A 24,422-nucleotide genomic window follows, 5' to 3' on the forward strand; every position below is an offset into this window, starting at 1 on the left:
ATGAGTTTTTAATTTCATGTAGACTCTTTGAGAATGCTTGCTGCATTTAATTTCACCACTAGAAGATCTGTAGAGCTGGCTGAGGCATCTTCAATACAATTCTTTTCCTTTGAGCGGGTTTCTATAGTAATGCAGCGTCTTCAGAGAGGCAGTGTTTTCCTTGAGGGTTTCTTTAAGAGATAAGCCTCATCCTTAGGGGAGGGTCTGAAGCTGTCTGCTAAAAAGAGGCCTCTTCCTGAGGCATTGATTCCACTGCTTGTGGGTGGAAGCCATTCCTTAGACACTGGTAACAACCTCTTTGCAAAGGCTTCAACTCCTGCTTTGAAGTTTAGAGTATTTACCTTTTTATATCCCTCTCTCTCTGTGCAGTGGTGTAATTCAACCTAGCAAGGGTTGTGCTTGAAGATCACATAACATACTCATTGTTAGTTTGGCTGCATGGTCTCTTCTGTCTTGTCTGGACTAGTATATTAATGATTATCCATTGTTCCTGTGGTGGATACCTGGTTTTATTTGCATGGGAGATAGGCGACTTCACTTTCACTTTCTTTAAAGGAATTGCTCCTCTCTTTTTATCTGAATATGCTGAAAATTCTTTGTGTGTGAACACGTCTTAGCTTCCTTTTAGTCTAGCCGTCTTCCGCTATCAAAAACTATTTTAATCTACTCAGCGCAGCATTTACTCTGGGGTGACACTGAATGAGAGTCTGGACCCACAATTTAAAAGATCAGCATTTAAGAATGATTTCCATGGATTCTTTATCAAGGGTTTATCATTTCTACCCAACAACATACAGTCTTATCTCTTGTTATTTCTGCTGCTGTTGTTTTGACGAATTAACCAAATTCAGAATGAAGTATATAATTCTAGGGAGCATTAATATTACACAAAATATCTAAGCCTGATCTTAAGTAGTTTTAGAAATCTACTTTACCTTAGGGATCTAATTTATCTTAGTGGTTTGTCTCAGGGTAGGGGGGAGAGAAAGCAGGATGTCTGTTGTTAAGAAGGTACAGTGACTTATGCATCAGCATCTGTCAGCTAACGGCCATGCTGGTCTGTGCATCTCAGGAAATGTCTAACGGTAACAGAGCATCCATATCTGCTCCCTGGCAAAAGGAAGGGCATAGGTTAGATGTGGTTGGTAATAATATATAATTTTCTGCCTCCCTGTGTTTCTGTGTGGCAGGCTATGCAGGGCCGGTGCAACCACTAGGCGAACTAGGCGTCCGCCTAGGGCGCCAAGTGGTTGGGGGCACCAAAAAGTGCGCTCAGGGGAGAAGGTGGAGTGGAGGTGGGCTGGGGCAGGGAGGCGCGGGGAGGGCCGCCCGCAGCAAGTAACGGGGGGGGGGCAGGGGAACTGCTCCCCGCCCCAACTCACCTCCGCTCCGCCTCCTCCCCTGACAACGCCGCCCCCACTCTAATTCTCCTCCCCTCCCAGGCTTGCCGCGCCAAACAGCTGATTGGCGCCGCAAGCCTGGGAGGCAGGAGAAGTGGAGCGGCGAGGGCGTGCTCGGGAGGAGGCAGAGCGGAGGTGAGCTGGGGCCGGGAGCTGCCGCAGGGGGGGCTCCCCGAGCAGAGGTGAGCTGGGGCGGGGAGATGCCGCGGGGGGGGGGCGGGGGGCTGCTGGGGGGGGGGCGCCACAGGGCGGGGGGGGGCGGGGAGCTGCCGCAGGGCTCCCCGGGCCGGAGGGGGGGCGCAAGGTGGAAGTTTTGCCTAGGGCACGAAATATCCTTGCACCGGCCCTGAGGCTATGTCATGTCACGTCACGATTCAACTGTGCGTTACAGGAATCCACGCTGGACTCAGTACCTGAGGAGTAAAGAGAAGCTGTGAAGAACTTGGTTGCTGAGAGGAGGACATTAGCCAGGCATACTGTGAGGATAGCTTATGACCCCTCAGATTCAACAACCAGGGCTATACTGGGATAGCTCTACAGAGATCATCATGGCTCTGAACATCAGGCCTTGTTCCAGGCTTTTAGAAGCTAATCAAAGATTTCCATTTGAGGGCTCTGATCTGTTTAGTGATAAGATGGATGAGATTCTGGAAAAGATTAAAAGTAAGAGTCCCAGCCCAAGTCTAGGGGGCTCTCCCAGTATACATCGGTTATTAAAAGGAAGCCATATTATATAACCATTCAGTTTCAGAGGCAACCCCCTGCTGTTCAACGCAGAATACCCAGCCTCAGAAGTGATACCAGTCTTTAGACTCTTCTAAAATTGATCCTATATAAAGAACTCAGTACAGAAGATCACTTTTGATAGGCTACTTAAGAGCCATGTTTTTTCCTCTGCAGTTTAGACCTCATAGAATCATAGAAGATTAGAGTTGGAAGAGACCTCAGGAGGTCATCTAGTCCAACACCCTGCTCAAAGCAGGACCAACCCCAACTAAAGCATCCCAGCCAGGGCTTTGTCAAGCCGGGCCTTAAAAACCTCTAAGGATGGAGATTCCACCACCTCCCTAGGTAACCCATTCCAGTGCTTCACCACACTCCTGCTGAAATAGTTTTTCCTAATATCCAACCTAGATCTCCCCCACTGCAACTTGAGACCATTTCTTGTTCTATCATCTGCCACCACTGAGAACAGCCGAGCTCCATCCTCATCTCTCGTCCTTCTTTGACACTTGGAGTGAGATTACTTCCGATCCTTGGATGTTAGACACCACTAGAGACAGCTCACAGAGGGTAACACTAACTTCCCTCCAGCTTCATTTGGCAGCTTTTTCTGCTTATCACAATTTGGTCAGGGATAAATCTCTGTTCTTTCATCTAACTGTAAACCTTCGGCCAGGCAGAGCCAGCAGCAACCAGGGCCAGGTCCAATAGCTAGGGTTTCCTTTCCATTGATACAACACAGAACCGGCTCAAGCCCCCACGCAGTAACCTGGGCAATTTACACACCACCCCTGGGCGCCTCTGAGAGGCAATACTGCCCCACTCGCAAGCACAGAGTCTTGAGTGTAGACAAGAAACTTTTAATTAAAGGAGGGAAGTAACTCGGCGTTAATTTGGGAAAACATTGCTAACAGGGTTCATAAACATAAACCATGAGTAAAAGCCCCACCCTCAAGTAGACTGAGCAGTGTCCTTTTCCCCTCAGGTTCTGAAGTCCAGCAACCCAAAAGTCCCTTTTACTTGCCCATCCCTTCTCTGCACCCCACTCACAGTTGCTGTCCTTGGTCAGTGCAGACCCAGAGTTCAGAGGTGCATCTGCAGAGTTCTCCTCCTCCCCAGATGGGGTAAAGAGGTACCTTACTTGCTCTGCTGCTTGAGTACTCACTCGCCACCCACCCTGCTGCCTGCTCACCGGCTCACTACTTCCGCTGGCCACCTGTTCACCGCTCTCGCTGCGCCTCTCCACCAGCTGCCCTGCTGGCTGTTCATCATGCCTCTTCACTGCACCAGTCACTCGTTCACCAGCTGACGGTCAGTCACCTGCTGCTGCCTCTCAGCTGTGACCTCTACACATCAGTCTCTTAGTAATTTTCAGCTCTTTGCAGGCTGGGCAGAATCACTGCCCCGTCTAAAGTGATTTCAGCTCTCAGTGATTTTCAGCTCTTAGCAGGGAGGGCAGAAACAAAGTTCTACCACAACTGATTTCAGCTCTGATTGGGCATTTAACATAACAAAGAGGCTCCTAATGAAGCCTGTTTAGCTCTATTCTTTGAACAGTGGGGAGGAACAGGTTAAACCAGTCTAGGGAGGACTCTTGAGGGCTATGGATACCTGTCCCCATCCCTCTTATTTTCACCTGGCTCTGACATCCAAGCCCCTGGCTTAATTAGGTTCTTTCAACTGAGATTGGCCCCCTCATTTGGGACAGGTTAAGCACAGTCCTGCTTTCCTGTATTCCTACAATAATTACAACATTGGTAACCATATTTCACTACCCCTGCATTCAGTACTAAGGTGATTTGTACCCAACACCAGCCAAAGTTGATCATTTTGACACCGCCGTATTTGCTGAATATGTAAGCAGAGCAGAAGCAACTGTATTTACATGAATACACCCAAGTCTCTCACTTTAACTTAAGCCCCTTCCAAAGTGAGTGCACAGAGGCATCTCTCAAATAACGGCAGTTGCTAGTAAATAAGCCCTTTATAAAATATTTTAATAAAATCCCTGTGATTTCCACAAAATCAGTCAGACTATATCCTTGACCTAGTGTTGGTAGCAACAAACGTAGAGTACGTTTTATGGCACAGTGATAATGTATACAACATAAAGTTTAAATCAAACTCTCTCGTTCCATAGTGAAGTCAACGTTTAAAAATGGGAAAAACAACAGTACGACAAACATTGTCGGTCTGCTGTCAGTAAATGTGAACCTCAGCTTTGTACAATCCTAGCCTGTGGGCAAGAAGTGACTCATTGCTGCTGACAAGGAAAAAAGGGTGGATGGAACAAAAAAAGAACAAATCTTTAAAAGGTATACAAGAGAGCTGTGTAGTTCGTCAAGTGCTAGAACTAATCTTTTCAAATAATTGCTGTGCCTGACTGCATATATTTTCATTTGGTCAGTGTTTTACTTTATCCCTTGGCCTGATGAAGCTTGAAACAGTAATAAGAGGGTGGCATTTCTTCATAAGAATGAATGTGTTCATTATCCTCAGTGACTTTAGAAACGCTACATTCTTCACCATACATTAGCTCACTCTTCCAAATGATACCACCCTTGCTTTGCACTTCCCCTCTATTTATACATTTATTGCACATAGGTTGGAATAGGTTTGTGGTAAATGGATAGCTAGGATCTGGCAATAAGATATGAGGACCTACATAAAATAACAAGACTCAACTAAACCTTTGACCTCCCTGTGACGGTGCCACCCATAAGGCTTTATGGAAATACGCTTATGAATGTATATATATATATAACATAACTAGAATGTGTTTTATGCTACATATACCAGGTTACATATCTCTGTAAAGGTCATGATCTACTGAATCTATTAATCCTATTTGTATGCATGTATCATTTTTGTATTCAAAGTTATGAATATTGGCTGCATACTTGTTTGATTCTAAGTAGGCTGTAGTGAAGCAGTTGGTCAGCTTCCTGAGAAAAGACTATTCTCAGTAAGTGCCCAATCAAGAAACACTTAAGCCAACAATGAACTTGGAGACACCAATCCACATCTGGGCTTTCCCAGGAATGTGGCTTGGCTGGTAAGGAACTCAGTCATGCATGGACATATGACTTGCCCAGATGACTCCAAAACTCCATTTTGTAGCTGGACTTTGCATAGGAGAGAGGAGGGGGTCTCCACCTACAAGATAAAGTATATTTAAGCCCAGGGGAGACCTCTCCATTTTGTCTTCAGCTGGCTAAAGAGAGAGCCTCTCCACCCCTAAAGATATCTGAAAGAAACTGGAACAAAGGACAGTGACTGCAAGGGGTGTGAGTGATTGCTGGACCCAGACTATAAGGAGATTAGTCTGTAAAAGGGAGCATTCTGGAACTGGTGAGATTATACTCAGTTTGATTGGATGTAGATTTGCATGTTTTATTTTATTTTGCTTGGTGACTTACTTTGTTCTGTCTGTTACTACTTGGAACCACTTAAATCCTACTTTCTGTATTTAATAAAATCATTTTTTACTTATTAATTAACTCAGAGTATGTGTTAATACTTGGGGGCGCAAACTGCTGTGCATATCTCTCTATCAGTGTTATAGAGGGCGAACAATTTATGAGTTTACCCTGTATAAGCTTTATATAGGGTAAAACGGATTTATTTGGGTTTAGACCCCACTGGGAGTTGGGCCATCTGAGTGTTAAAGACAAGAACACTTCTGTAAGCTGCTCTCAGGGTATGTCTTCACTACCCGCCGATCCGGCGGGTAGCAATCGGTCTATCGGGGATCGACTTACCGCGTCTAGTGAAGACGCGGTAAAATCGATCCCTGATCGCTCTGCCGTTGACTCCGGAAATCCACCTCGGCAAGAGGCGGCAGCGGAGTCGGCGGCAGCGCGGCAGCGGTCGGCTTTCCCCCGTCCTCACCGCCAGGTAAGCCGACCTAAAATACGCAACTTCAGCTACGGTATTCACGTAGCTGAAGTTGCGTATCTTAGGTCGGACCCCCGCTGTAGTGTAGACCTAGCCTTAGTCAAGCCTACAGCTGTTAGGGGACGTGATTCAGACCTGGGTCTAGGTTTGCAGCAGGCTAACGAGTCTGGCTCAAACCAGGCAGGGCACTGAAGTCCTAAGCTGCCAGGGCAGGAAAGCAGGGGCAGAGGTAGTCTTGGCACATCAGGTGGCAGCTCCCAAGGGGGGTTCTGTGATCTAACCCGTCACACTCTGACAAAGCATTAAACTGCTTCTCAGACTCTAGACCAGGCCTGCACAACTCGTAAAGCGGCGAGGGCCATATTACTGCAAAGAAAACAGCTGAGGGCCGAAACCCCCCGGCCCCGCTGAACCCCCCCCCCCCAGCACCGCGCAGCCCCCCGAAACACAACACCCCCCACCCCACAGAAACAACCCCCCCAGCGCCACCCAGCCCCCCTGAAACAACCCCTCCCCCCCCCAGCGCCGCCCGCCCCACAGAAACAAACCCTCCTTCCCCTGCGGGCCACACAGTGAGCCCACCTACTCACCTCCCGCGGGCCGCACAAAGAGCCCACGCGGGCCGCATGTTGTGCAGGCCTGCTCTAGACCCTTGCCTTCTGCATTTGAAGTCTAATTCCTGAAAAACAGAGTGAGTGTGTGTGTGTGTGTGTGTGTGTGTGTTTGCCAAAGATTGTCATGCAAATGTATATGACCACAGAGCCCGCCTTTCATTATTAAACTGTTTTGGTGAATTCTTTCAATATTTTTTAAAATATTGTGCTTATATACTGTTTTAATGGTATTTGTAACTGGGCTAACATGCCTGACTTTATGAAGCTCAGAAGCTTGTACCTTCCACCAACAGAAGTTGGTCCAATAAAAGATGTCACCTCACCCACCTTGACATGATGAATTCAGTCTCGTGTTTTAGGAAGTTAAGATACTGCTCTCAAAAGTCAATCAAAGCTGTCTAGTAGAACTCACTATGTCCTCTCACGATGGAGATTTTGCTTCTAAACATGTTTCATTTGGGAAGTTCCCTGAATTATGGGCAGGGTATTTTGTACCACAAAAAGAAACTCATTTCAATACACCAAACTTTCCTTTTAAACATAAAAGGCCAAATTAAACTATGCCTGAATGCCCCAGTGCTGAGTTTGACTCAGTGTTTTAATTGTATCCTGCTGTTTGACCATGAACAATAGTAAATTTGCAGTGTTTTCTAACCCATTCTGCAGTGTCCCTTCCTCGACTCAGATACATAGCAATAAATGTATTCTTAACATCTTCTGTCAGTGGGCCTTACTGAAGATCCTGAGTGTATAAATCACTGGTGACAAAGGGACTTAAACTCCTAAATAATTTAGGTGCTTTTGAAAAATTTACCCTGCTTTCCCCTTTCTTGGGGCTGATATAGCAGTACTCCCGATGCAGATGCAGCAGGAGCACTGTTATACAAGCAGCCTGATAGAGAAGGCCAACAACAGAACCTCATGAGAGCCAGACAGCAGGAGGTACAAGGGAATGGATGAGCTGGCCAGCAGCTGGTTCTGGGGAGAGCCAAGCAGCAGTGGCTGATGAGGGAGACAATACTCAGACAAAAACAACAAGGAGTCTGGTGGCACCTTAAAGACTAACATCTGAAGAAGTGAGGTTTTTACCCACGAAAGCTTATGCCCAAATAAATCTGTTAGTCTTTAAGGTGCCACCAGACTCCTTGTTGTTTTTGTAGATACAGACTAACACGGCTACCCCCTGATACTTAATACTCAGACAGTATTATACTATAGGATTTGGGGGGCTTTCAATCTTAAACTAAGCAAGTTCACTTGTAAAATCAAATGTCTGTGAAAGGAATCACATAAGAACTATGTATTGTTAAGGCTTTAATTCCCCACTTCCCCCTGGATTCCTACTTCAGTTTTCCAGTGCAGAGCAGGGCCGCTAACTGTGCATCTCTGGGACAGCTCACAACAAGGAGCAGGAGACGCCTGTGAGCCAAGCCCACAGCTCTGTCATGGAATGGAGCCATAAAAGTTCAATTAGTCTTGTTAGCCCAGACTGGGGGAGCCTAGTATAATAGTTGCAGAGCACCTGCACACAATCTCTGTTGCTAGTCATTTCCTTAATGTAATAGTCCTCCATCTCTGGAGACCTGGGTTTCAAATACCGAATTAGTTCACAGGTGTCCATATCATATGTTTTCTCCATATCCCTAAATCATCACATAATTAGGTGCATTATTTGTGCTTTCAATGCTACTGGCAATAACTGCTCAAGGAGAGCATTGCTGCAAGACTAGATTATGAAGGATTTGGCAGAGCGGTGTGAGGAAACCTGCCTGGTGCCTCACTATGGTAATTTCTCAACTACCAAATTCCCTTATGCACTTTGCAAAATGTGAGGCCTTTGCTGGCATAAGTCCCCAGTCAATCTGATGGGAAATAAACTACAGCAGGCTGGAAGCACCTGAGGACATGAAGAGGCAGACTTTTGCTGTACTATGAAGAATGCAGCAAAGACATATTATCTTTTAAGTATTTCTTAGGTAGATCTAGGAAGTAACTGAATGAAAATTGGTGGACGATGATCATTAAGATATAATATACAGATAACGTGCAGGTAAAAAGGCATTGGCTTAATATCTCTGAACTGAATATGTCACAATAAAGACAAAAGATTTCTGGTTGCATTGAAATGTAAAGATGTCACTTAATGGCAACAAATTGGCATAAATATGTTTAGGGCTTTAAAGGGGGAATTAGTAAAATGGTCCATTGAATTACTCGACTTGTAACAATGAATTACATAATACAGACAGTTTTGCTTGACTGCCTCAGTTTTTATTGTATTGAATTTTAGTAGTTAATTGGCTTTTGAGATAATGCAGGAGGTGTCTGAACAACAGCTAGCTTGAGCCCTCAGTGATGGATGGTGAATGGATCGAAGCATCATTTTACACAGTGCCTTGTCCAGTGCTTAGATAAGGGATTTTATTATCTATCATTTGAAAATACTTGTGATATAACTGCTATGAGGAATGTATCACTGTTCTAGAATTATATGGGGAAAGAATGAAGTAGAACATATTGTCTTGTAAATTAATGTAGTCTGCTTGTAGCAATTTAAGCAATAATCAGATAATAACCAAGAGAGAGGCTAAGCCTATTGTTGAAAAAATAAATGATACATTCTGGAAATCAGTTTTATAAATCACAATTACTGTACCCAACTATGGGAAACTGAAAATGGGGGGTAACAAACTGGTCACTTCTGCACAGAACTGCAATCTCATTTTCTATTTTCCCTTGTACATTGTGATTTAGAGTAAAATTTTCAAAAGCACCTAAGTCCAATTGATTTTCAATGTGATATAGAGATCTAAGGCACTTAGGTGCTCTTGAAAATTTTACCCTTCATCTAAAGCTAAAATATCTTAGAGTGGGAGAGAATCATGGACTGTAAAGATTGTTTAGGTCATCTTACTGAGACCCCCATCAATGCAGGATCATTTCCTATAGAATATTTTCTAGTGCCTTTTCCACTCAAGTTTTTTATCTCTCTAGTGACTGAGTTTGCACCTCTGCCTTTAGTGACACTGTTCCACAGTCTAATGGTCCTCAGTATTTAGGTAATGTTACTATGTAGCCTTCATTTTCATTACTTCAGTTTTCTTCCATTACTCCTATATCCATGACACGGATGGATGGAGCTGCTTTTGAATGACTCCATTCTTTTGTCTCTGAGAATCCTGAGGGTACTTTTAGGTGATTGCTCATCTGCCCCAAGAACTCTTCCATGTGAGGCATCATGTTGTTGGGTTTTTTTGGAAAGGGGTAGGGAGTTGGGTATTCTTTTTTTTTTGCCATCCCTCCTGTTTATCATTTTATATGAGTTCTTGTGCGATATAGTGAGGTGAAGTAGACTGTGGTGCCTTTGATATGCTGAGGACAGCTAGATCCATGTCTCCATTTCACCACTCAGAGGGAACATGTAATGGCTTTTCCAATGTTTAGTTAATCAAAGTAAGGACTTGGGATGGGAGTACGCTGGCTGAGACTCAGGACTTGTCTTGTTATCAGATTTGCCCGTTACTTTGGGGTATGCTCATTTATTAGGGTTACTCTTCTGGGAAGGTAGGGGTTCTGTAATCTATCAATGTGCTGCTTGTGTCACTTGTGTTTTCATATGGAGCTCTACTTCACCCTTCTGTAAGTTCCCTCCCAATGGAGTTATCCTGCAGGATCTAGGTTCCCCAAGGCTAGATTCCTCCAGCCCCAGAATCAGACACACACCCCCACCCCCACCCCCGCATCTGAGCTGACCTATTATATGCCCCTGGACTCAGCAGGCTGGGTCGAGCAGCACTTCCAAGCTGCCACACTCCTATGCCACAGGTTCAGCACGTCCCTATCCCCACTTTCACATTACAATTTGTTCTGGTAGTAACCCACTTGATGAGCAAACACTACAGGATTTTTGGGCACTACAGGGATCTTTAGCTTAGGTAAGAGGAGCGTTGCTGCAGAGCAAATGGGGAAGCCAAAAATACACACACACACAAAAAAGAGAGAGAGAAAGGGAGGGAAGCAACCAGCTTAACCATAAAAGTTGTTTATTGCCAGGTAATAACCATAGGGGAGCCAAACAAACAAAACAGTTACAATATTAAATCTAACATAAATTTGATTACAAAATTCAGGTTTAGAAAACTATACCTGATCACACAAGTCAGGGTTAGAAAGCTATACCTAGAGTAAAAAAAAAAACAGTTTTCACCACTCCGTGAAGCTTGAACTGGTCGGGGGTCCCAGGTGGTGGTGGTAGCTGAGGGTCCGGAGTGCTGGAGACAGGCAAAGCCCCCAGCACGATCAGTCAGGAGAAGATGAAGTCCCAGTGGAACTGATGCAGATTTTGGATCCAGGCATCAGAACACTTACTTGAATGTGGGTAGGGGTTTTTGTAGGGAAACAACAATGGTTCAAGGGAGAACACTAGATTTGTTTATGGGTAAACTGATGGCTCAAGGGAGTATACCAAAGTGGTTTTGTTCAGGCTAGACAATAGGAACTGATCATTCCTGGCTATGGGCGGTGTTCCTTCCAGGGAGCTCGCAATGCAATTAAGCAGCTTCACTATTTTGGATACCAATAAAGGATTTATTACTAGAATTGGTCTGATAACTGCTGACCTGGGTGTGTGCAGGCGTGGGTTCATTAACATCGGGAGCAGAGATCCCCCATCATGCAGTGCTTCCCTGCTTTTCTGGTCCCAGAGTTCAGTGCGGTTCTTGTCACGGAGTCCGCGGGCGATGCTCTGGAACTGCTCCCTACAAAGCCAGTCAGGACTCTGGTGAAGTCTCCTCTCTGTGAGCAGACTGTCTTCGAGGCAAGAAGCTCACACGGCTTCCACCTTCCTGGGTCTGACCTTTGGAGCATTCAGCATCCTCTGCCCCTCCGTGCGCTTCCCACAGCGAGTCCGCCCTGGCGGGGTCCAGGGGAAGCCACAGGGTCCTGCACCCCCACTTCGCAGTCAGACGTGACTCTTAGCCAGCCAGTAAAACAGAGGTTTATTAGATGACAGGAACACAGTCTAAAACAGAGCCTGTAGGCACAGAGAACAGGAGCCCTCAGCCGCAGGGCCGGCTCTGGCTTTCTGGCCGCCCCAAGCAAAACAAAACAAAAACGCGGCAGCCAGAACAGCAAAGCAAAAAAAAAAAAAAAAACCCGCGGCGCGGCCGGAGCCAGGGTGCAGGGGGACTCCCTGCCCTGCAGATGTGCCCCGGCTAGCGGGGGGAGAGAGAGAAGGGAGGTGGCCGGGGCTTCAGCGGGGCGCTGCCATGCGGCCCCTCCCGCTGTGCCCCCTGCCGGGAGGGCTCCGCACCGCTCCGGTCGGCTGGGAGGGAAGGACGTGGGCTGCCCTGCTGGGCTTGCTGCAGGGTGCTCCCGTCCTCCACGCCGCTGCCCCCTACAGGGCGGCCGGAACGGAACAACAACAACAAAGCGGCCGTGCCGCCCTGGGATTGGGCGGAATGCCGCCTCCTACAAGCTGCCGCCCCAAGCACCAGCTTGCTCGGCTGGTGCCTGGAGCCGGCCCTGCTCAGCCGGGTCCATCCTGGGGAGCAGCGAGCCAGACACCCACGTCTGCACTTCACTCCACAGTCCCCAGCTAGCTCCAAACTGAAATTCCCTCCAGTCGTCTCCCTCAGCCTCCCCCCGGCTCCTCCCCCAGCCTTTGTCCACTTTCCCAGGCAGAGGTGTCACCTGGCCTCCAACCCTCTTCCTGGGTTCTCATGTTACGTGCTCAGGTATCCTCCCTCAAGGAAAGTCTCCCATCCCCCAATGCAGACAGTCCCAGCAAAACTCCCCTGCAACCTTCCCAGGTCAGTACTCCCCACCCAGTATTCAAAGAACACATTAAGAACATTCCCACTTCCTCACGGTTCTTGCCTTGGAATCGCTGTTCTCCATTCTGTATGCTAATAGAGATGCCTCCCTGTCACATCTTTGATGAAAATGAGGCTAGGGGAGTTGCCCCAATCCTGTCACCCTTGCCCGGAGGGGTTTAGGTGTGTCTCCCACGGCCTTTTCATTGCTTTTTGTAAGTCTTTCTTCTGATCGGTTTTGGTTCAAGCAGAGGCTGGGTGGGGGGTGTCCTTCATGAGTCAGACAGGCTGGATACTGTGCCCTGGTTCCTCAAGAACACAGAGCTGAGAGGTAACAGTCTACCCTTAAAATGCTGCAGCAGCACAGACCTAGCGCTGTCAGGAGATAATTTGGTTTAACTGTGTCACTCAGGAGTGTGGATTTTTCCTAGTGTAGACCAGGCCTTAGTCCACATAAGAGACAATGAAATAATGGTGGGCACTTGAAGGGGAAACATGAAATGGCAGAGATGAAGGAGGCTTTGCATACCTTTTGTTTGATCAAGTTCCCTTTCTCTCTGTCTTGGATTTTCTGCTGCTCCTGGATGTCCAGACCGTGCTCTCTTGCATCTGTATGTGGCCAGGTTATGATCTTTTCGTTGTGGTGTGGGCCCCAATGTTGTTATCCAGGCCTTTGTCACCTCTGAATGGATTACTGCGTGCGATGCTTTCTATGTGAGGACTGCTCTGGAACTTCAGTTAATACAGAATGCAGCAGTTTGTTTTCTGCAGGGAGCACATTACTTCTGTGCTGTGCCATGTTCACTTTCAGGTGTTCCCGGTATTGGCCCTCAGGGTTAAATGGCAGAATGGTAAAGGGGGGTGATTACAAAGAATGGTTTCCACTGGCATTTGTGTTCCATGCTTAGTCAGTTAGAGCCTGAGTATGTTGATCTGCAGGGCAAGTTAGAAGGCCCATGTCCCAAGCTTTTTTGGTGTGTTGGAGGGAGAGTTTTATTTTAGGTGATTTGGAGGAACTTAACTGTGCGCACTATGTTAGCAAATTATGTGCAGCACCCAGAACTATGAGTATGCGCATTTCAAATGTTTAAATAAATGAAGGAAATACTAACCTTTGGACCACCCCCCAAAAATCTCTCACCCTCATTGTTTGCCTTCTCGAGTTCTGTAATCACTCCACCCTATGAGTAGCCACGTACCCAGGCTGCACATGTTTAGCCTTCCCTCATGGGTAGGCTTGGCAGAACTAGATTTTTTAAAGTAATTTTAATTGATAATATCCATGTTTATTTTGTAACATTTTTTATGTATTTAAATTTTCACAGTCATGCAAAATTATGGGGTTTAAGCATTTTAAAATTATTTTTATCAATTAGATTTTCACAGTTGTGGGAAATCATGGGGGTGCTCAGCCAATGGTGGCAGGTCCGACAATACCTATTTAATGATAGTTGAGATTCAAAAAATTAAACCATTAAAAAATAAAACCATTAAAACACAAATTGACAACATCATGTCAAAATATACAAAGTAAATAGCGTTAAATCAAACTCTAATAAGTCCTCAATCAACATTTTTCTTAATTTGCCTATCTGTACATTTTGATTCTTATCAATCATATTAAATAAACAAACATAAATAAATTATATATTTTCATTTCTTTGTGTGTGTACGATGAAATTGACATTTATCAATGTTTTCCAGTAAAAATCTAATCCTTCCAAGTCCACTCAGACGTCAGTCCTTTACCCACTTAATCATTTGAATTGCTCTCCTCTGAATTCCCATCAGTTTGTCAGCCTTTTTCTGGTGTTGATGTACATCTTACTGCAGTGGCCTCTGAGGAAATGCCACTAGTGGGACAGCTGGCAGTTTGGAGGCAGGAATAAGTCATCACAGAAATACTAGGGAGCAGTGTTAGAGGTCAGCAAAATGGAACGAGACATGTCTTTGATGCACCATCAGGATATGCTGTTTACTACACCGCAAAATTTCAGCGTATCAGAAGGGGTAGGGTTTTGTGCTGGTCTTCGCATGTGTAAACTTAAGCACATCTGTCTGAATATAGGCAGTAAACTATATGGCTGGAAATATAAGCAATCTGTACAACCTTCAGGGACAGAACTAAACCAAGCTGTTCCTTTTGGTTTAAAGCAGTCAAAAGGCTGTATCCATCCGTTATTCTAATTTATTGCCTGAACTCCTTTTCTTTTGTGTTTCTACAAGGTGTGCATATTAAAAAGTTATTCAAAATGGAGGGATTGGGGTGGTTAGGAACCAAGGCCTAAGAACCATTAATCAAAGGCAGCACTGCATCGGAGAACATAATGAAGAGCAGAGATGGTAATAATTTTCTAGAAACATTTAGAAATACATGAAAAATAAAAGGCAGCTTTAAAATATGTACTTGAGTAAGTACTACAGCCCTGAGTGCTTTTCATTTTACGCAGCCAGTTATTACATCATAATTTTTAAACTGGTTCAGTTAGTGTTTCTCGGATCTATAGTGCCATAAGTCTTCTGCAGGGAGAATATTAAATGAACATTGAGTTTTCTGCTACTATTGATTGTGGATTAATTTTCAGAATGATCGGAAATGAAAATTTAAAAAAATAATCTTTTTTCTTCTCTAAGGACTGGAATAAAATTTTGCTTGACATAGTCCCCCCAAATTCTCTCAGTACTGTTGTTGTTGTTGTTGTTGTTGTTGTTGTTGCTGCTGCTGCTGCAGCAGCAGCAGCAGCAGCAGCAGCAACTACATGGCTCAGCCCATATCAGGGCCCCGTTTTGCTAGGACCGGTGTTGTCCATGCCCCAAAGAATTAAAAAATGTAGGTCCCTCATCTAAGTCATTGGGGCCTCCCCACAGGGGCAGCAGTTCGTTGGCGCACACTGTTCTCTGTGCAAGATCGGAGCCTATATAGACAAGACAGACGGCGTGAGAGGAAACAGGGTCATAGAGAGGGAAAGTGACTACCCACAGTCAGACAGGAAGTCAGTGGGAGAACCAGGAATAGAACACAGGTCATCACAGTGTTGCCAGCTCTCATGATTTCATTGCAAGTCTTGCAATATTTTGTTTTTTTCTTAAAGCACCAGCACCTGTAGTTATGAGAATCTCAGCTTTCTCTTTTTTAAAGAAGTAAGTTTGTAGTCATCAAGGTTGCAGAAAAAAGCTGGAAAACATAAACCATATAAAGTCTCAAAAACCAGAAGGCAAATTAAAAGACTCAAATGTATTATTTTTTTAAATCTCACAATTTTTAAGCCAATCTCATAATTTGGGGGAGGGCTCTAATTTATTATTTTTGAACACTTAGGGTTGGCAAAACTGCCTGACTATCCACTAGACCATACTGCCTTGGATTCTGAGACCTTCTCATTTTTCAGTATTAGCAGTAGGAACAAAGCAGCAACCATTTCTCCCACTTTTCCTTAATAAACAAGAGACAATTATTTGTTGCTGAAGGTCAAGACTTCTAAAGTTATTGAGGTATGTGTGATCTGATCTCTTTAGGGTGGAAGAGGGACTAGAGCAAAGGTCAAATATGTGCTCCTGTGGGTGAGATTATTAGAATTTCTTTAATGGAATAAAGATTTATTTGAAATGAAATCATTTTTAAAATGGTCATAGCTTTATTGTATTTCAAAGTAAAAAATAAAAACGAAGAACTCAGGCTGTGCGTAAGCTAAAAAAAGACTCAAACCTGAGCAATTCAACACAAATAAGAATATCCTATAACACACTGTTGTCTCTGTATGTTTTAAATAGCATCCAATTATTTGAATAATTAAAGCAATCAATTCAGAGAAATGCAACAAAAAACACCGCCCAAAATTTTCAAATATAAGCACCTAATGTTAAGCACTACATCTATATAAGCATCCAAGTAAAAGTGGTCCGATGTATTTTAGGCCTGTTTATTTAAGTGCCTAACCTTGAAAATTTTGGTCAAAGATTTGTTTTTAAAAGCCTTGTGAAGAGAGAGGGTTTTTTTGTTTTGTTTTTTTGCAGTGTAGTAGTAGTTTTCCGGTACAGTGTAGTATAGAATATTTGATTGCTGGAAATGTACCAAAGAGAGCAGATGGAACCTTTTCAAAATGTAGTCACTTAGGAGTGTACTTGCGGTTAACATATGTTGAATTAATGCACCATTACTTATTAATTGTATTGCAGTAGTTTGCAGATGCGTCCGTCAGGATTGGGGCCCTGTTGTGCTGGGTGCTGTACAATCAGGAAACAAAGCAATCTCCACCCCAAGGAGCTTATAGTCTAGGTATGAGCAAAATGTCACCATCCGAGTATAGAACATACAGGAGATGAAGAGAAGGACACAAGGTGTTCCTGTTGCTACTAGTGTTGCACATGCACAATAGAAGTAAAGATTGATATTGCATAAACTAGACTCTGCCATAATACAAATAAATGTCTTCCATCAGCCTGTGACAAACTCACTTTAACCTGCCAATAAATCACATTTGAGAAAAAGTATGGCCTAGTGGATTGAACATTGGACTGGGACTTAGGAAACCTAAGTTCTTCTTCGAGTGCTTGCTCATGTCCAATCAACTTAGGTGTGTGTGCTTGCCACATGCACCGGTGCCGGAAGTTTTTTCCCTCAGCAGTATCCATAGGGGACCGGCTCCAGCGCCCCCTGGAGTGGTGCGCATATGCCACAGTATATAGGGCGCTGCCGGCTCCCCCCACCCTCAGTTCCTTCTTGCCACCAGTGATGGTGCTGGAACTCTTGCTGCTTCAGATGGTGCTGTTGTTTTCTGGTTCGTACAAACTCGTTAATTCTTGTACTATAGTGTACAGTAACTCCTCACTTAACGCTGTAGTTATGTTCCTGAAAAATGCAACTTTAAGCGAAATGATGTTAAGCTAATCCAATTTCCCCATAAGAATTAATGTAAATGGGGGAGTTAGGTTCCAGGGAAATTTTTTTGCCTGGAAAAATATATATATATATATACACACACACACACACACAATAAGTTTTAAACAAACAATTTAATATTGTACACAGCAATGATGATTGGGAAGCTTGGTTGAGGTGTTGAAGTTAGAGGGTGGAAGAGGGTGGGATATGTCCCAGGGAATGCCTTACTGCTAAATGATGAACTAGCACTTGGCTGAGCCCTCAAGGGTTAACACATTGTTAATGTAGCCTCACGCTCTACAAGGCAGCAGGAATGGAGGGAGGGGAGACAGCATGGCAGACAGAGACAGATACACACACCCTGTGTGTGGGAGAGAGAGAGAAAGAGAGATGCGCATTGCCCCTTTAAGTACGCTGACACCACTCTAAGTACATTGCCTTTAAAAAAATCAGGAAGTTGAGACAGCAGCTGGGGCCAGCAAGCTCTCTCCATCCTGAGCCCTGTCCTGTCCCCACCCTGCTCTATATGGAGAAGGGGTAAGTGGGGGCCAGGAGTAGGGGGGAGGGGGACACCCTGATATTAGCCCCCCTCTTCCCTCCTCCCCTACACAGCAAGCAGGAGGATCCCGGGAGCAGCTCCAAGGCAGAGGGCGGGAGCAGCACATGGCAGTGGGGGGAGGGACAGCTGAACTACCAGCAATTGGTAGCCTAATGGGCAGCTGCTGCACAGGGAACTTAGGGGAGTGGGGAGCTGATGGGGGGCTGCCGGTCCACCCTGGTTCCAAGCCCCCACCAGCTAGCTCCAACGGGCTGCTCTTCCTGCAAGCAGTGGACAAAGCAGGTGGCTGCCAAACAACGTTATAAGAGAGCATTGCGCAACTTTAAACGAGCATGTTCCCTAATTGATCAGCAACATTACAACGAAACAACGTTAACCAGGACGACTTTAAGTGAGGAGTTACTGTAGATAGTTTTCCGTTAGTGTTAGTAAATCCCTTAGCTGTAGTTAGAGACTTCGTAGGTCCCGAAACGGGACTTTGCCTTGGGATGGGGCATGCACGGTCCCCAGGCTTTAAGCCCTGTGATCACTGCAAGAGGCCCACACCCATTAGTGATCCACACAGCAGCTGGATGTGTTGCTTGGGTGAAGGGCACATTAGTGAAAGTGCAAGATTTGCAACTCCTTCAAGCCAAGGACTAAGAAGGAGCGCGATATTCGCTTCAGAGCACTCCTTATGGAGTCGGCCCTCACCCCAGCACCAGAGCAACGCTCCGACTCGACGCTGAGCACCATGACATCGGTATGCAGTGCCCCACCAGGACCATCCACTGGCCAGCACCGGTCCCATCCATTGCTCCAGCCAAGAAGACGGTGTGAGGTTGGTCTCCAACCTCCCGCAAGAGAAAGGATAAGACTGGGTGCGAGCAAGTTCCCATGCTGGGCGACTCTTTACCCCTGGAGAGACCAGCTGCCTCTCTCTCTTGCTCCCCTCTGGTGCACAAAGCCTCGGGTGCAAGGACCTTGCAGGTCCAAGAGGGAGTAGGGGAGCAAGCCACTGGACCACCAATGGTTGGGGAGGATCCTATGGCACCGGCATCCTCCTCGTCATCGTCAGACGAGGCTATAATGGGACCCCCTCCCCTGGTTCCTCTGGGTGATATTAAAGCACACCAGGAACTACTGAAGAGGGTCGCCGCCAACCTGGGTCTTCAGGTGTAGGAGTTAGAGGAGCCCTCGGACACTCTCTTCGATGTCCTCTGCTCCACAGCACCGGCCAGGGTGGCTTTGCCCCTTCATGAAGGGGTCTCAAAGATCATCAATGCCCTGTGGCAAACTCCCTTCTCCCTGCCCCCCATCTCCAAGAGGGCTGAGCGCAAGTACTTTGTGCCATCCAAAGGCCACAAGTACCTGTACACCCACCCTGCTCCCAACTCACTAGTGGTAGAGGCAGTTAACCACAGGGAGCGACAGGGTCAACCCGGGGCTACGCCTAAGAACAAAGACTCCAAGAGACTAGAATTGTTTAGGCGTAAGGTTTATTCGTCCAGTTGAGGGTGGCCAACCATCAGGCCCTCTTGGGATGCTATGACTTTAACATGTGGGAAGCCATGGCCAAGTTCGAGAGTTCCCTCCCTGAGGCTTCTAGGAAGGAGTTCAGGACAATCATGGAGGAGGGCACAACTATGGCCAGGGCGACACTCCAAGAGGCGTTGGATGCGGCAGACACCGCCGCCCGAACCATGGACTCGGCCATCGCTATGCGCCGGGCATCCTGACTGCTCCTCTCTGGCTTGTCCACAGAAGCTCAGCAGTCGATGCAAGACCTTCCCTTCAATGGGCAAGCCCTGTCTGCAGAACAGAGGGACAATAAGCTCCGTGGCCTCAAGGACTCCTGCACGACCCTTAAAACGCTGGGCCTGTATGTTCCTGGCCCTGCCTGCAAGCGGTTCAAGCCGCAGCAGCCTCAGGGCCAGGGGAGCCATCCTCGCCAGGGGCCTCCCCATAAGAAATCCAGAGGCTACAAGCGGTGTCCTAGCCACCAGCCTCCGCAGGCTTCTCAGTCGAGCTCGTTTTGAGGGTACGCCTGAGGGCGACCTACCAGACTGTTCCCAGGATCCTTCCTCCCCTATTTTTGCCAACCTCCTTTCTCCTTTCCTCCCTGCGTGGGAATCTATAACATCGGACCGATGGGTCCTCAGTACAGTGGTGTGGGGTTACACCCTTCAGTTGCTTTCTACCCCTCCTTACTACCCTGTCCCTCTTCAGGGACCCCTCTCATGAGAGTCTCCTCGCGCAGGAGGTAGAGAGGTTACTGCAGCTAGGTGCGGTGGAGGTCATTCCTCCAGAGTACAGGAACAAAGGGTTTCTATTCCTGTTACTTTTTAATCCCAAGGGAGTCTGCAACCTATCCTGGACCTGCGAGACTTGAACCGCTTCCTAGCGAAGCTGAAGTTCCGCATGATCTCCCTGGCCTCCATCATCCCTTCCCTGGATCAGGGAGATCCGCTCTCGATCTGAAGGATGCGTACTTTCACATCGCCATCTTCAAGGGACACAGACGCTTCCTCTGGTTTACGGTAGGTCCCAACCACTATCAGTTTGTGGTCCTCCCATTTGGCCTAGCGACAGCACTGCGGGTATTTACCAAGTGCATGTCGGTGGTGACTGCATACCTCAGACATCGGGGTGTCCAGATCTACCCGTACCTCGATGACTAGCTATTCAGAGACACAGACAAGTACAAAAGGATGTCGCGATGCTGTTAGTCACTTGCTGTCACCTTGGCCTGTTGGTAAACGATAAAAAAATCCATGTTAATTCTGGTACAGAGGATAGAGTTCATTGGAGCGGTGCTCGACTTGACCTGTGCCAGGGCGTTCCTGGTGCTGGAGAGATTCACGGCATTGACGGACCTCATCATTGAAGTCTCCATGTTTCCCCTGACCACAGCCAGGGTTTGCCTGAACCTCCTAGATCACATGGCAGCGTGCACATATGTGGTGCGCCACGCCAGGCTCCGGATGCAACCCCTGCAGCAATGGCTGGTGACGGTCTACTCCCAGTCAAGGGACCTCCTGGAAAAGGTTGTTACCAACCCCACAACGATACTTACCTCGCTGCGATGGTGGACCGACCCCGGAAAAGTCCTGGAAGGAGTTCCCTTCGTCAGCACTACACACTCACTCAAGTTGGTTTCGAATGCCTCGGACCTTGGCTGAGGGTCGCACCTTGGCACTCTCCAGACCCTGGGTATGTGGTCCCCACAGGAAATGACACTACACATAAACGTCAAAGAGCTCAGGGCAGTGTGCAGGGCATGCACGGTCTTCCTACTTCACCTGTCGGGCAGAGTGGTCAGAGTCTTGACGGACAACATAGGTTCGATGTTCTACATCAACAGACAAAGGGGAGCGCGATCCTCGGCCCTCTGCCAAGAGGCACTCCATCTCTGGGACTTCTGCATCGACCACAGAATCCATCTAGAAGCATGTCACCTTCCGGGTACCAAGAACACACTAGCAGATCACCTAAGCATGGACTTCTCCTCTCACCACGAGTGGGTGCTCCATCCGGAGGTAGCCAGCACGATCTTCCAGAGGTGGGGAACTCCTCAAGTGGATTTGTTCGCCACCTGGCAGAACAGGAGGTGCCACAGGTTTTGCTTCAGATAGGGTCTGGGCAAGGGCTCCCTTTCTGATGCCTTCCTCCTGCTGTGGGCAGGAAGCCTGATGTACGCGTTCCCTCTGATTCCGCTCATCCGCAAGGTCATTGCGAAAATCAAGAGAGAGAAGGCTCAGGTTATCATGATCGCCCCAGCGTGGCCTCGCCAGCACTGGTTCGGGATGCTGTCGAGCCTGGCAGCAATCCCTCCCTGGCCCCTGCCGAACCGATTGGACCTGCTGTCACAGGATGACAGTCGACTCTTGCACCCCAATCTCACGTCACTCCGCCTCACGGCATGGATGTTGCGTTGCTGAACCCTGAGGAACAGGCCTGGTTGGAAAGGGTCCAGAAGGTCCTCCCCAAGAGTAGAAAGCCCTCGACTAGACAGACTTACCTGGCAAAGTGGATGAGGTTCTCCTGCTGGGCAGCCAAACGGGGCATCTCCCCCTTTGCATTCTTGGGTGCAATCTATCTTAGACTACCTGTTTCATTTGAGGAACCAGGGCCTGGCACACTCCTCTATCAGGGTGCATCTGGCGGCCATTTCCACCTTTCATCCGCCAATCCAGGGACAGACGGTGTTCTCCCATGACATGATAGTCAGGTTCCTCAGGTCTTGAGAGACTTTTTCCACAAGTTCGGTCCTCGGTCTCTCAGAGCGATCTCAACTTGGTTCTGTCCAGGCTCACAGGCCCTCCCTTTGAGCCTTTGGCCTCGTGCTCCCTGTTTCACCTATCATGGAAGGTAGCTTTCCTGGCAGCTGTGATATCGGTGAGGCGAGTCTCCGAGCTGCGAGCCTTGACCTCAGAACCGCCATACACGGCCTTCTATAAGGACAAGGTCCAGTTCCGGCCCAAGCTGGCCTTCCTTCCCAAGGTGGTGTCTACTTTCCACAGGAGCCAGGATATCTTCCTTACATTCTTCTGCCCCAAGTCCCATAAGACTGGTGAAGAGAGGCGCCTTCATGCTTTGGACATGAGAAGGGCCCTGGCTTTCTACCTAGGCCAGACAAAGCCTTTTCATAAGTCAACTCATCTTTTCATTGCTACAGCTAACAGAATGAAAGGCCTGCCGGTGTCCACACAGAGGATTTCTAACTGGATCACCTCTTGCATTTGCACCTGCTATGAGTTGGCGGGAGTCCCTCCGCCGCCAATCGTCAGAGCCCACTCGACCAGAACACAGGCATCTTCGGCGGCCTTCCTGGCACACTTCCCGATCCAGGACATCTGTCGAGCCATGACATGGTACTCGGTGCACATGTTCACGGCCCACTACACATCAGTCAGCAGGCCAGAGATGACGCTGGGTTCGGCAGAGCTGTGTTGCAGTCTACACGTCCGTGAACTCCTACTCACCTCCAAGGGGTACTACTTGGGAGTCACCTAAGTTGAATCGACATGAACAAGCACTTGAAGAAGAAAAGACAGTTACCTTTTTCCGTAACTGGTGTTCTTCGAGATGTGTTGCTCATGTCTATTCCACAACCCGCCCTCCTTCCCCACTGTCGGAGTTTCCGGCAAGAAGGAACTGAGGGTGGGGGGAGCCGGCGGCACCCTATATATTGCGGCATATGCATGCTACTCCAGGGGGCGTCAGAGCCAGTCCCCTACGGATACTGCTGAGGGGAAAAAACTTCTGGCACCGGTGCATGTAGCTAGCACAGACACCTAAGTTGAATGGACATGAGCAACACATCTCGAAGAACCCCAGTTACAAAAAAGGTAACTGTATTTTCTGTTCCTGGCTCTGCTGTTTGCATGCTGGATGACTGGGCAAGTGACTTCACCTCTCTGTGCCTCACTTTTTCATCTATTAAATGGGGGTAATGATCCTGACCTCCTTTGTAAAGCATTTTCAGATCTATGGATGAAAGCACTATGTAAGAGCTAGGTGGTATTGTTATTATATAGTAGAAATAGAGTTGAGAGTATTATATGGAATATGTGCCTTGTCTCTTTAAAGGCAGACATTGAGCTGGAGTCAATTTGACACCTCCAGCCAGGACAATCAACATGCAGGAGCAGGGTCATTAGGGTGGAACAAAGAGAAGAGGACCCTTGAAGTGGGGGAGGTTTATTTGGAAATAAGATAGGAAAGGGGTACAGGAGAGACAGGGACCCATACCTGTTTTCTGTAAGGCAATGAATGCAATCCGCACTGGAGTTGGAATGCATACAGTGGCTATATTAATGAGTGACTGTCATCTCCTGCTCTTTGAAAACGTCTTCATAGATCATGGAGGGATGGGGCAGATGAAAGTAACCTGAAAAGGGGTGTAGGGACCAGAGAGACAAGGAAGTGGGAGGATACATACTCAAGGCAGGATCTGTATAGACTGCCCTGCCAGAGGGTCACAAGGAAGGGGCAAGGGAGGCAGAAGGAGGGCGAACTCTAGCAGTGCAAGAGTTTGCTCGTTGACCATGATGACCTGGTTTGTGCCCCAGTAGATTAGTTTGTGCAGAGGGTAAGGCTGGCTGGGCTGTGGAGACCATTCCTTTTGTTGCAGTCTCCAACTCCAACAGTTTCTTGCTGCTGTTTGGGAACTTCTTACAGATTGTCCTACGAGGTCAAAAACCAAAACAACACCTGCTCAGCCTCTAAGATCCTGTCTAGATTAGGGTGCAAGGTCTGGTGTTCAAGTCAAGTGAAGCCAGGGAACATACACTGTCTTTAATACACGTTAAATTGGTTGAGTTGTAGCCTAGGGGTGAGCCCTAACTGCCGGGGCTATGTGGTCAGTCTGTGTGGCCTGGTCCACACTACCCCCCCACTTCGGACTAAGGTACGCAAATTCAGCTACGTTAATAACGTAGCTGAATTCGAAGTACCTTAGTCCGAACTTACCGCGGGTCCAGACGCGGCAGGAAGGCTCCCCCATCGATGCCGCGTACTCCTCTCGCCGAGCTGGAGTACCGGCGTCGACGG

The 24,422-nt window shown here is 47.2% G+C and overlaps 1 protein-coding gene across 1 annotated transcript in view; it reads left to right on the forward strand.

Moving 5' to 3' along the window:
- The first annotated feature begins 1,948 nt into the window (after positions 1-1,948).
- LOC112116106 (protein FAM168A) overlaps positions 1,949-24,422 on the forward strand; it is a 74,642-nt gene continuing 52,168 nt past the window's right edge. The window contains exon 1 of the mRNA XM_029912936.1: positions 1,949-2,063. Within this exon, the coding sequence (XP_029768796.1) occupies positions 1,949-2,063 (115 nt within the window). The remainder of the gene's footprint in view (positions 2,064-24,422) is intronic.

The sequence above is a fragment of the Terrapene carolina genome, unplaced genomic scaffold (genome assembly GCF_002925995.2).
Source record: "Terrapene carolina triunguis isolate 2854851 unplaced genomic scaffold, T_m_triunguis-2.0 Scaffold386, whole genome shotgun sequence".
NCBI lineage: Eukaryota > Metazoa > Chordata > Testudines > Emydidae > Terrapene > Terrapene triunguis.